Source organism: Nycticebus coucang, chromosome 1 (genome assembly GCF_027406575.1).
Source record: "Nycticebus coucang isolate mNycCou1 chromosome 1, mNycCou1.pri, whole genome shotgun sequence".
Classification (NCBI taxonomy): domain Eukaryota; kingdom Metazoa; phylum Chordata; class Mammalia; order Primates; family Lorisidae; genus Nycticebus; species Nycticebus coucang.
The window spans coordinates 137,743,530-137,757,234 of NC_069780.1; the positions used below are offsets into that span (position 1 = coordinate 137,743,530).

The following is a 13,705-nucleotide window of genomic DNA, read 5'->3' on the forward strand; positions in this document are numbered from 1 at the left end:
GCTCAGTGAGTAGAACACCAGCCACATACACCTAGGCCTTGGAGACCAGCCCAGGCCTGCTAAACAACAATGACAATTACAACAACAAAAAAAATACCCGGGTATTGTGGCAGGCACGTGTAGTCCCAGCTATTTGGGAGGCTGAGCCAAGAGAATCGCTTAAGCCCAAGAGTTTGAGGTTGCTGTGAGCTGTGATGCCACAGCACTGTACTGAGGGCAACATAGACTCTGTCTCAAAATAACTAAATAATAAAAAAAATTTATTATATAATAGAATTTAAGATCCATTCATATAATTTTCCTTTGAAATCAACTACAAAGTTTTCTGGAAGATAATAATACAAACCACTATAGTAACAAATGAGGTCTCATAGTTCTTTAAATTAATTTTGGAATGAGTGCTATATTTTAGCCTGTTCTGAGCCTCTTCAAAGATGTGTGACTTGAGGGCATTCCTCAATCCTCCTACAACAACTACAACTAGAGAAATGAAAGTTTCAGACCTTGCTGTATTCTGACATAAATGTGCGTAATTATGCAAAAAGAATAAGGATGCCATTGAAGGCCAGGTGCAGTGGCTCACGCCTGTAATCCTAGCACTGTAGAGGCTGAGGCGGGTGGATCACTTGGGCTCATGAGTTCAAGACCAGCCTGAGCAGGAATGAGATCCCATTTCTATTAAAAATGAAAAACTGAGGCAAGAGGATTGCTTGAGCCTAAGAATTTAAGATTGCTGTGAGCTATGATGCTACAGCACTCAACCGAGGGTGAGAAAATAAGACTCTGCCTCAAAAAAATAAGGAAGGCTTGGCACCTGTAGTTCAGTGGTTAGGGCGCTGGCCACATACATCGGGGCTACTAGGATTGAACCCGGCCTGGGCCTGCTAAACAATAATGACAACTGCAACAAAAAAATAGCCAGGTGTCATGGCCAGCACCTGTAGTCCCAGCTACTTGGGAGGCTGAGGCCAAAGAATTGCTTAAGCCCAAGAGTTTGAGGTTGCTGTGAGCTGTGATTTTACAGTACTCTATGGAGGGCGATATAGTGAGACTGTCTTAAAAAAAAAAAAAAAAGGATACCATTGAAGTCATAAGTATTCTTCAAATACTGGATTTTTCACATAATGCAATTCAACCAATTTTTAGTGATCATCTAATATGTTAACCACTATATGAAGGAACAGAGTTTCAAGAGTGCACCTAATACCTCAATGGTACTGTCCATAAATAAGATAGAATCCTGGGTGGCGCCTGTGGCTCAGTGAGTAGGGCACCAGCCCCATATACCAAGGGTGGCAGGTTCAAACCCAGCCCCGGCTGAACCACAACCAAAAAGTAGCCAGGTGTTGTGGCGGGCACCTGTAGTCCCAGCTGCTCGGGAGGTTGAGGCAGGAGAATCGCGAAAGCCCAAGAGCTAGAGCTGTGAGTCCTGTGACATCATGGCACTCTACCGAGGTTGGTAAAGTGAGACTCTGTCTCTACAAAAAAAAATAATAACAAAATAAAATAAATAAAAAAAGATAGAATCCTAAGTGTCTTTCTAATGTCTCATGGTTCAATGAGACAACCATAAGTTTTTTTTATGTTTGTCTTTTTTTTTTAGAGACAGAGTCTCGCTTTGTCACCCTGGGTAGAGTACTATGGCATCACGGCTCACAGCAACCTCCAGCTCTTAGGCTTAGGTGATTCTCTTGCCTTAGCCTCCCAAGAAGTTGGGACCACAGGCTCCCACCACAACACCCAGCTATTTTTTGTTGCAGTTTGACGGGCGCCGGGTTTGAACCCACCACCTTCAGTATATGGGGCTGGCGCCCTACTCACTGAGCCACAGGCACCACCCATTTTGGTTTTTTTTTAAGAGACGCAGTCTTTCTCTGTTGGCCAGGCTAGAACGCAGTGGCATGATCATCATAGTCCACGGCAACCTCCACTACCTCAAGGGATTCTCTTGCCTCTGCCACCAAGTAGTTGGGACTACAGGCAAATACCACCATGCCTGACTAGTTTTTCTTATTTTCTGTAGAGACAAGGTCGTGCTATGCTACCTAAGCTGCTCTGAACTCTTGGCCTCAAGCAATCCTCTTGCTTCACCTCCTACACTACTAAGATTACAGGTGTGAGCCACTATGCCTGGCCTAGCCTGAGATTTTTATTTTATTTTATTTATTTTTTGTATTTATTATTTTATTTTATTTTATTATTTTTGTTGAGACAGTCTTACTATGTCACTGTCGCTTGTCACAGCTCACAGCAACCTCAAACTCTTGGGCTTAAGCGATTCTCTTGCTTCAGCCTCCCAAGTAGCTGAGAATACAGGCGCCCACCACAATGCCCACTTATTTTGTTGTTGTTGTAGTTGTCACTGTTGTTTAGTAGGCCCAGGCCAGGTTCGAACCCGCCAGCCCTGGTGTGTGTTGCCAGCACCCTAACCCCTGAGCTACAGGCACCAAGCCTAGCCTTGAGTTTTTTTTTTGTTTGTTTGTTTTTGTAAAGACAGAGTCTCACTTTAATGCCCTCAGTAGAGTGCCGTGGCCTCACACAGCTCACAGCAACCTCCAACTCCTGGGCTCAAGCGATTCTCCTGCCTCAGCCTCCCGAGTAGCTGGGACTACAGGCGCCCGCCACACGCCCGGCTATTTTTTTGTTGCAGTTTGGCCGGGGCTGGGTCTGAACCCGCCACCCTCGGCATATGGGGCCGGCGCCCTACCCACTGAGCCACAGGCGCCGCCCTAGCCTTGAGTTTTTAATTTTTATATTAGTCTATATTTTTTAACTTTTTTTTGAGACAGGGCCTCATTGTCAAGGCTGGCTCACTGCAACCTTAAACTCCTGGCTTCAAGCAGTCTGCCTGACCCAGCCTCCCTAATAGCTGGGACTACAGGCATGCACCACTGTGCCTGGCTAAATTTTCTATTTTTTTGTAGAGACAGTCTCAGTATGTTGCCTGTCTGGTCTCAAACTTCTGGCCTCAAGCAATCCTCTCACCTTGGCCTTCCAAATTGCTAGGATTACAGACACGTCCACTGTGCCTGACCCCAGATTTTCATTAAAGTAAAACATTGTTCTGTTTCTTGGGTTAATTCAAAATTTTGTGTAATGGTAATCACAAGGGCAAAAAGATTACAACAGCTTAAGTTACATTGTAATGAAAGGGATAAAGTGCTATTAAAGTTAGTTATGATTGAAAAAAGAGGGGAAGGGCGGCGCCTGTGGCTCAAGGAGTAGGGTGCTGGTCCCACATGCCATAGGTGGTGGGTTCAAACCCGGCCCCGGCCAAAAACAAAAAAAAAAAAAAAAAAAAAGAAAGAAAGAAAAAGAAAAAAGAGGGGAAATAAGAGATAAAAAAGAAGTTTGATTATAACCACAAAGATTCTTTGTGGGTCTAATTTCTGTAATTTTTTTTTTTTCTGTGGTTTTTGGCCGGGGCTGGGTTTGAACCCGCCACCTCTGGCACACGGGACCGGCACCCTACTCCTTGAGCCACAGGCGCCACCCATAATTTCTGTAATTTTATATCCAGAATTTGTACAGAGCAATAAGCCGTCAGTACAAAACCCATTTACACTTTTAACTCTATCTTGCCTTTTTTTTTTTTCAAGTGAATGAATTTCCATGGTTTAAAATATCCTGTGGAGTAGAAGTTTGGACTTTTTTTTTCACTAGAGACAGGATCTCACTCAGACATCCAGGCTGGAGTGCAGTGGTGTGACCACAACACATTATAACCTTGAACTCCTAGTTTCAAGTGATTCTCCTGCTTCATCCTCCCAAACATCTGGAAATACAGGTGCATGCCACCACCCCCATCTAGTTTATCTAATTCTTTTTTTTTTTTATTAAATCATAGCTGTGTACATTGATATGATCATGGGGCATCATTCACTAGCTTTACAGACCATTTACCAAGTTTCACATATACCCTTGTAAGATGCATCCCTGGTGTAATCCCACCAATCCCCTTCCCTCTACCCACCTTCCTCCTCCCTCCCCTCCCTTTCCCCCTTCCACCTATTCTTAGGTTGTAACTGGGTTATAGCTTTCATGTGAAAACCCTAAATTAGTTTCATAGTAGGGCTGAGTACATTGGGTACTTTTTCTTCCATTCTTGAGATACTTTACTAAGAAGAATATGTTCCAGCTCCATCCATGTAAACATGAAAGAGGTAAAGTCTCCATATTTCTTTAAGGCTGCATAATATTCCATGGTGTACATGTACCACAATTTATTAATCCATTCGTGGATCGATGGGCACTTGGGCTTCTTCCATGACTTAGCAATTATGAATTGAGCTGCAATAAACATTCTGGTACAAATATTTTTTTTTTTTTAGAACTAAATCATCTTTATTGCTAAAAGTTAATTAACAGTGTTAAAGAGAAAAAAGCTGAAAGCCTGATACATATAATTTAGTAATAGTTGTTACTCACATATCATTCAGAGTTAATTTGGATTAACAGAAAGAAAGGTCTTACACTGAAACAGGCTAATGATTAAAGATATTATAATTTAAACTAGAATTTCTAAACCATTCTAAAGACTGACATGCCTCTTAGCTAATGTTATAATTGTATATTACTTAGGTTCAAGTTCTTTCTTCGAAGAGTCATCAGATAACATGGATTGAAGAGAGTTTCGAACACTTGCCATCTCTTGCTGCTGCTGAGTTTCCATCATAACTCTTTTTTGCAACATAGCCATTTCTTTTTTAAGTTCATTTTGTGCACCAACAAGAACAATATTAAGATCATTCTCTAAGTCCTCCATATTCTTTACATACTGCTCACATAACTGTTTAATTGTTTTCAGTCTCTGGTTCTGAACAACTCTAGATTGTTGGAATAACTTTTGTTGCTGTCGAAAAATACTAATTAGTTTTTCCTCTTGTTCCTCATATTTCTGCACATCTGTGTCCCACTGCTGAAACAAAGTCAGAAACTGCTGAGAATATTCTTGGCTAAGCTTCTGCCTTTGCTCTTGTTGTGATTTCCAAACATTTTCAAATTTTTGATAGCTGCTTTTGAAAGAAGCTTCGGTATACATTTCTAGTCTTTTTTTCTTGGCATTTAGAATCTTGTTAACGTTAGCTCCAAATCCTTCCAGCATATTCTGCACTACACCCCCAACATCTTCATTTGTTCCTGCAGAAACCCTTTTCTTCACATGTTTATCAATTGCTGGAGTCTTTCCTTCAGTGACTTCCCCTTCCTCTGAACCACTCAGTTCTTTTCTACCTTCTTTCTCCAAGGCATAGGCTCTTAAAACCTGATCCTCCGCTGGGGACTTCCCAGATTTCGCAGGATGCTTTCTTCCAGGGTGCTCCATATTTAGATGTTTCCCTACCAGATCTGCGGTCTCCTACGGAAGGACCCACTTCGCTGGCGCGACGCTTCTCCTGGTACAAATATCTTTGTTATGATGTGCTTTTTGGTCTTCTGGGTATATGCCCAGTAGAGGGATTACAGGATTGAATGGCAGATCTATTTTTAGATCTCTAAGTTTCTCCATATCTCTTTCCAAAAGGAATGTATTAATTTGCATTCCCACCAGCAGTGCAAAAGTGTTCCCTTTTCTCCACATCTGCGCCAACATCTCTGGTCTTGGGATTTTGTGATATAGGCTAGTCTCACTGGAGTTAGATGGTATCTCAAAGTAGTTTTGATTTGCATTTCTCTGATGATTAAAGATGCTGAGCATTTTTTCATATGTCTGAAGGCCGCGCGCCTGTCTTCTTCACAGAAGTTTCTCTTCAAATCCCTTGCCCAGCCTGCGATGGGATCCCTTGTTCTTTTCTTGCTAATGAGTTTGAGTTCTCTGTGGATTCTAGTTATTAAACCTTTGTCAGAGACATAACCTGCAAATATCTTCTCCCATTCTGAGGGCTGTTTGCTTGCTTTACTTACTGTGTTCTTGGCTGTGCAGAAGCTTTTTAGTTTGATCAAGTCCCAGTAGTGTATTTTTGAAGCTGCTTCAATTGCCCGGGGGGTCCTCTTCATAAAATACTCGCCCAGCCCGATTTCTTCAAGGGTTTTCCCTGCACTCTCCTCTAGTATTTTTATAGTTTCATGTCTTAAGTTTAAATCTTTGATCCAGTGAGAGTCCATCTTAGTTAATGGTGAAAGGTGTGGGTCCACTTTCAGTCTTGTACAGGTTGCCAGCCAGTTCACCCAGCACCATTTGTTAAATAGGGAATCTTTTCCTCACTGAATGTTTTTAATTGGCTTGTCAAAGATTAAATAACGGTAAGTAGCTGGATTCATCTCTTGGTTCTCTATTCTGTTCCAGACATCTACTTCTCTGTTTTTGTGCCAATACCACGCTGTTTTGATCACTATTGATTTGTAGTATAGTCTGATGTCTGGTAGCATAATTTCTCCTGCTTTGTTTTTATTTCTGAGTAATGTCTTGGCTATTCGAGGTTTTTTTCTGATTCCACATAAAACGAAGTATTGTTTTTTCAAGATCTTTAAAGTATGACAGTGGAGCTTTAATAGGGATTGCATTGAAATTATATATTGCTTTGGGTAGTATAGACATTTTAACAATATTGATTCTTCCCAGCCATGAGCATGGTATGTTTTTCCATTTGTTAATATTTTCAGCTATTTCTTTTCTTAGAGTTTCATAGTTCTCTTTATAGAGATCTTTCACGTCCTTTGTTAGATAAATTCCCAAATATTTCATCTTCTTTGGCACTACTGTGAATGGGATAGAGTCCTTAACTGTTTTTTCAACTTGACTGTTGTTGGTATATATAAAGGCTACCGATTTATGAATGTTGATTTTGTAACCTGAGACGCTGCTATATTCCTTGATCACTTCTAAAAGTTTTGTAGTAGAGTCCCTAGTGTTTTCCAGATATACTATCATATCATCTGCGAAGAGCGAAAGTTTGATCTCTTCTGACCCTATATGGATACCCTTGATCGCCTTTTCTTCCCTAATTGCAGTGGCTAAAACTTCTATTGCAATGTTAAAAAGCAACGGAGACAATGGGCAGCCTTGTCTGGTTCCTGATCTCAGTGGAAATGATTCCAATTTAACTCCATTCAATACGATATTGGCTGTGGGTTTGCTGTAGATGGCCTCTATCAGTTTAAGAAATGTCCCTTCTATACCGATTTTCTTAAGTGTTCTGATCATGAAGAGATGCTGGATATTATCAAAAGCTTTTTCTGCATCGATTGAGAGAATCATATGGTCTTTGTTTTTTAATTTGTTTATGTGCTGGATTACATTTATAGATTTACGTATATTGAACCAGCCTTGCGATCCTGGGATGAAACCGACTTGGTCATGATGTATAATTTGTTTGATGTGTTGCTGGATTCTGTTTGTTAGGATCTTGTTGAATATTTTTGCATCTGTATTCATTAGTGATACTGGTCTATAATTTTCTTTTCTTGTTGGGTCTTTTCCTGGTTTGGGGATCAGGGTGATGTTTGCTTCATAGAACGTGTTGGGTAGTCTTCCTTCTTTTTCTACCTTTTGGAACAGGTTGAGTAATATAGGTACTAATTCCTCTTTAAAGGTTTGGTAGAATTCAGACGTGAAACCATCTGGTCCCGGGCTTTTCTTTTTAGGGAGGTTTTGTATGGTTGATGCTATTTCCGAACTTGATATGGGCCTGTTCAACATTTCCACTTGATTCTGGTGTTTATCTTATTCTTTACAGAGATGGCCTTGCTATGCTTTCCAGGCTGATCTTGAACTCCTGGCCTCAAGCAGTGTTCCTGCCTGAGCCTCGCAAAGTGCTGAGACTACTGGCATGGGTTTCCATATCCCATCAATTGCAAACTTAAAAAATTAATCTTATAGGGCTGCGCCTGTGGCTCAGTGGGTAGGGCACGGGCCCCATATACCATAGGTGGCAGGTTCGAGCCCAGCCCCGGCCAAACTGCAACAAAAAATAGCCAGGCATTATGGCAGGCGCCTGTGGTCCCAGCTACTTGGGAATTTGAGGCAAGAGAATCACCTAATCCCAAGAGCTAGAAGTTGCTGTGAGCTGTGATGCCACAGCACTCTACCTAGGGTGACAAAGTGAGACTCTGTCTCTAAAAAAAAATAGCCAGGCATTGTGATGGGTGCCTGTAGTCCCAGCTACTCAGGAGGCTGAGGCAAGAGAATCACCTAAGCCTAGGAGTTGGAAAGTTGGAAGTTGCTGTAAGCTGTGACACCTCGGCACTCTACCCAGGGCGATAAAATGAGATTCTGTCTTTTAAAAAAAAAAAATCGTATAAATCTAGGGAAAGCTACAGTTTCCAACAACAAAAATGGTCACTTGAATAAAAAAGATCTCTAGGATATAATTAGTCATTAAAACTTAAATCAAGGGTGGCGCCTGTGGCTCAGTCGGTAAGGCGCCGGCCCCATATACCGAGGGTGGCAGGTTCAAACCCGGCCCCGGCTGAACTGCAACCAAAAAATAGCTGGGCGTTGTGGCGGGCGCCTGTAGTCCCAGCTACTCTGGAGGCTGTGGCAAGAGAATCGCTTCAGCCCAGGAGTTGGAGGTTGCTGTGAGCTGTGTGAGGCCACAGCACTCTACCGAGGGCGATAAAGTGAGACTCTGTCTCTACAAAAAAAAAAAAAAAAACTTAAATCAAAACCTGGTCGTTGTTGATTAACTTTTATGACATTTAATTAAAGGAATTCCTTGTTAATAGGTTTGATTTTTAACTTCAACATGGCCAGACTGTGGTTGAGGGTGGTGTGAGTTGTGACGCCACGGCACTCTGCCTCAAGTCTCAAGGCAGCCAGAAGAAAATTAAGTCTAATTGTTATAATATATTGATACCTATCACAAACTATGAGCAAAGTAATTAAAAACAGCTAAATTTGGCTGGGCTCGGTATAATGCTGGCACTCTGAGAAGCCAAAGAGGGAGGATTGCTTGAGTTCAGGAGTTCAAGACCAGCCTGAGCAAAAGCCAGACACCATCTCTACTAAAAATACTAGCTACGAGGGCGGCGCCTGTGGCTCAGTGAGTAGGGCGCCGGCCCCATATGCCGAGGGTGGCGGGTTCAAACCCAGCCCCGGTCAAACTGCAACAAAAAAAATAGCCGGCATCGTGGCTGGTGCCTATAGTCCCAGCTACTCAGGAGGCTGAGGCAGGAGAATCGCCTAAGCCCAGGAGTTGGAGGTTGCTGTGAGCCGTGTGACGCCACGGCACTCTACGGAGGGCAATAAAGTGAAACTCTGTCTCTACAAAAAAAAAAAAAAAGAAAAAGAAATACTAGCTACGAGTTGTGGCAGGCACCTATAATCCCAGATACTCGGGAGGCTGAGGCAGGAGGGTCGCTTGAGGCCAAGAGTTTGAACTGTGATGCCACGGCACTCTACCCAGGGTGACAGAGTGAGAGTCTTTCTCAAAAATAAATAAACGAATAAATAAAACAAAATATTAAACATACCGTCTTGCATCATTTTCAAAAGGAGTTAATGAATTATCAGTAGGAATCTTCATTAAGTCCTGCTGAAAATAACAGGCAGCAGCTGCTACTGCTCAATATATACTTGAAATTTTTTTGAGACAGGGGCTCTCTCTGTTGCCCTGGGTAGAGAGCAATGGTGTCTTCTTAGTTCACTGCAACCTCAGACTCCTGGGATCAAGCAATCCTCCCTGGGACTACAGATGCCTGCTAGACAGCTAACTAATCTTTTCTATTTTCTGTAGAGACAGGATCTCACTCTTGCCTAGGCTGGACTCAAATTCCTAAGCTCAAGTGATCCTCCTGCCCTGGGTAGAGTGCCATGGAACCATCATACCTCGCAACAACCTCAAACTCTTGGGCTCAAGCAATCCTTTTGCCTCAGCCTCCTGAGTAGGTGGGACTACAGCTACCTTTCACAATGCCTGGATCATTTCTCTATTTTCAGTAGAAAGTGGGTCTTGCTCTTGCTTGGGCTGATCTCAAACTCCTGAGCTCAAGCAATCCTACCACCTCCTGTTAGGGTAGCTTATGAATGGATAGTACTATAAAGTTATATATTTTAATATATGCTTGAAGAAATACCACAACATCAAACCTCTGATTTCCTGGTATATTAGAATTTTTGGTTGCAAGCAACAGAATTAGATTCATTCATTAATAACAAATTATTTGAAAGAATGAGAGGCTGTAGAGACTCAAAGCTTTGGAAAGGTCAAGAATTGGGGCTCGGCACCTGTGCCTCAAGTGGCTAAGGCGCCAGCCACATACACCTGAGCTGGTGGGTTCGAATCCAGCCCAGGCCTGCCAAACAACAATGATGGCTGCAACCAAAAAAAGAAAAATAATAATAGCCGGTCATTGTGGCAGGTGCCTGTAGTCCCAGCTACTTGGGAGGTGGAGGCAGGAGAATGGCTTGAGCCCAGGAGTTGGAGGTTGCTGTGAGCTGTGATGCCATGGCACTCTACCCAGGGCGACAGCTTGAAGCTCTGTCTCAAAAAAAAAAAAAGAAAGAAAAAGAATTGAAATAGCTCCAGTTATCCTAAGAGTAGATACTATGATACAGTCTTTTCCACAGTGCTGCCATCAGGTGAAGATTCTGATGACTATTTTTAGTCTTCATGTCGGTCAGAGAAACTCCAATTGGATTTATTTGGCTTATGTGCCTATCCTTCAGCAAGAGGAGGGAAGATGATGGAAAAAAACAAGACTATCCAGTAAACAAATTTGAGATTCTTTGACAAAAGGAAGGGAGAATGAATGCTAGACAGACTAAAACAATAGATGTTCATTCCTCTTATCACAAGACTAAGACTAAATCTATTCTTTTTCTTTCTTTGTTTGACTAAATCTAACTAACACAAATACATGATATGACAAATCATGAAGGTTTTAAGTGTCTGGAACATGAAAAACAATAGTGTAGCTTACACGTTTACCTTTTTTTTTTTTTTTTTTTTGAGATAGAGTCTCACTTTGATGCCCTGGGTAGAGTGCCATGGCATCATCATAGCTCACAGCAACCTCAAACTCTTGGGCTTAAGTTATTTCTCTCACCTCAGCCTCCCAAGTACCTGGGAATACAGGTGCCTGCCACAATGCCCAGCTATTTCTAGAGATGGAGGTCTCACTCTTGCTCAGGCTGGAACATGTACCATTCTTGTCTCTCCCAACCTTTCAAACCCCCAAACGACAATGCTTGCTCATTTACTATTTGACCTAGTAATTGCACTGCCTGGGCATTTATCACAGTGAAATAACAATAAAGAGCATATATTTGAAATGTACACTTATGACTTTTGCATATAAATACTCTGCTTAGATCAAGATATAGGACATTTTCCGCACCCTTTTAGATAATCCCTCCCATCTGACTATCAATATAGATTAGTTTTGTCTGTTTTTACTTTTTTTTTTGCAGTTTTTGGCTGGGGCTGGGTTTGAACCCACCACCTCCGGTATATGGGCCGGTGATCTACTCCTTTGAGCCACAGACGCCAACCTGTTTTTACATTTTTTATATAAGTGAAATCATATAAAATCTCTTCCCCTAAGCTAACCAGTGTTAATGGTTATATTCCCCAGTGCTCATGCAAATATGTGTAAACACACATACACATAAATAAGGGATATGGGTAGTATATTTGATTTCTAGAGCTACCATAACAAATTACCACAAATTTGGTCGATTAAGACAAAAAAAATAGGTTTTCTCACAGTTCTGGGGACCAGAAGTCTAAAAGCCAGCCTGATGGCTGCAGCCATTACTTGGTTAGTGGTGGCATGACTCCTATGTCTGCCTTCCTCTTCGTGGCCTTCTTTTCTCTTCTTCACTTCTGTTAGAAGGCCATTTGTTATTAGATTTAGGTCCCATTCTAATCTAGGATGATCTCATCTTGACAGCCTTAATTATATCTGCAAAAACCCTTTTCCCAAATAATGTCACATTCACAGATACCAGGAAGAAACATATCATTCCAGGGCCCACCCTACAACTGACTACAGGAAGATTTTGCTTGTTTTTTGAAATAGTCTCATTTTGTCGCCCTAGGTAGAGTGCCATGGTGTCATACCTCGCAGCAACCTCAAACTCTTGGGCTCAAGTGATCCTCTTGCCTCAACCTCCTGAATAGTTGACACTACAGGCTCTAGCCATGATGCCTGGCTATTTCTTTTTTTTTTTTTATAAAGCAAAAAATCATGTAATTGAACAAAGAAATACATTTCTACAATAAGTGTTGAGAGTTCAATATCTTACTTTCAATAATGGGTAGATAAGCAAGAAAATAAAGGACTTCAGTAATACAATAAACCAGCTAGATCTGACAGACATATACAGAACACTCTATCAAACAACAGCAAACACATTCTTCTCAGTGTCCCTAGGACATTTTCCAGAATGGACCCTATGTGAAGCCATAAATTAAGTCCTAATAGCTTTTTTTCCTTTCTTTTTTCTTTTGGCCTGGCTATTTTTAGAGACAGGAGTCTCACACTTGTTCAAGCTAGTCTCCAACTCCTGAGCTTAAGCAATTCATCCACCTGCCTCAGCCTCCCAGAGTACTAGGATTACAGGTGTGAGCCACCTGGCCAGCCAGTGGAAATATTTTGTTCAACAAAGAATCTGCCATTTAAATTTTATTAAAAACTAGTTCTACCTTAAAAACATTATGCTAAGGAAAAGAGAGCAAACACAAAAGGCCACATATTGTATGATTCCATTTGTGAGATGTCTAGAATTAATAAATGTATATATAGAGAATGTAGATTAGTGGTTCCCAGGGGTTTGGGATGGGAGAGGAGAAGAGAATGTGGAATGACTGCTAAAAAGGGTTTCTAGAGGAGTAATGAAAATGTTCTGGAATTAGTAGTGTTGGGTACACACTCTTGTGAATATACTAAAACCATTAAATTACATGCCTTAAAATGGTGAACTTTTTTTTTTTTTGAGACAGAGCCTTAAGCCGTCGCACTGGGTAGAGTGCTGTGGCATCACAGCTCACAGCAACCTCCAACTCCTGGGCTTAAGTGATTCTCCTGCCTCCGCCTCCCAAGTAGCTGGGACTACATGCGCCTGCCACAACGCCTGGCTATTTTTTTGGTTGCAGCCATCATTGTTGTTTGGCAGGCCCGGGCTGGATTCAAACCCGCCAGCTTGGGTGTATGTGGCTGGTGCCTTAGCTGCTTGAGCCACAGATGCCAAGCTTAAAATGGTGAACTTTATGTCAATTATATCTTTAAAAATAAATAAAAACAAAAAGACATCTGATTCCATATTTTGTTTAAATTTCTACTAATACAGCAAATGCCTATTGTGAAAACTTTCTTTTTATTTTTGAGACAGAGTCTCAAGCTATTGCCCTGGGTAGAGTGCTGTGGAGTCATAGGTCACAGCAACTCTTGGGCACAAGCGATCCTCTTGCCTCAGTTTTACTATTTTTAGTAGAGACGGAGTCTTGCTTTTTTGCTCAGGCTGGTCTCAAACCAGTGAGCTCAAGCAATCCCCCTGCCTTGGCCTCTCAGAGTGCTAGGATTACAGATGTGAGCCTTTCACATCTGGCCTGTGAAAACTTTTTTATGAGTGAGAAAAATCTGAGTTTTAAAATACTAATTTCTAAAAATAAAAAATAAAATATTTCTTTTTTCTCTGTTATTTTTGGGACAATTTTTTTTTTTTTTTTTTGGAGACAGAGTCTCACTACCTTGCCTTTGGTAGAGTGCTGTGGCCTCACAGCTCACAGCAACCTCAAATTCTTGGGCTTAAGTGATTCTCTTGCCT

General features: G+C 41.5%; 1 protein-coding gene across 1 annotated transcript; it reads right to left on the reverse strand.

The window, feature by feature from the left end:
• Positions 1–4,573: 4,573 nt before the first annotated feature.
• Positions 4,574–5,323, reverse strand: LOC128591224 (synaptonemal complex protein 3-like). The gene has a single exon (XM_053598669.1). It carries the CDS (start codon positions 5,321–5,323, stop codon positions 4,574–4,576), a length of 750 nt encoding a protein of 249 aa, XP_053454644.1.
• Between the last annotated feature and the right edge of the window lie 8,382 nt (positions 5,324–13,705).

Coding starts and splice junctions, on each gene's coding strand:
- LOC128591224 (XM_053598669.1), bottom strand. CDS start 5,323: ATGGAGCACCCTGGAAGAAAGCATCCTGCGAAATCTGGGAAGTCCCCA.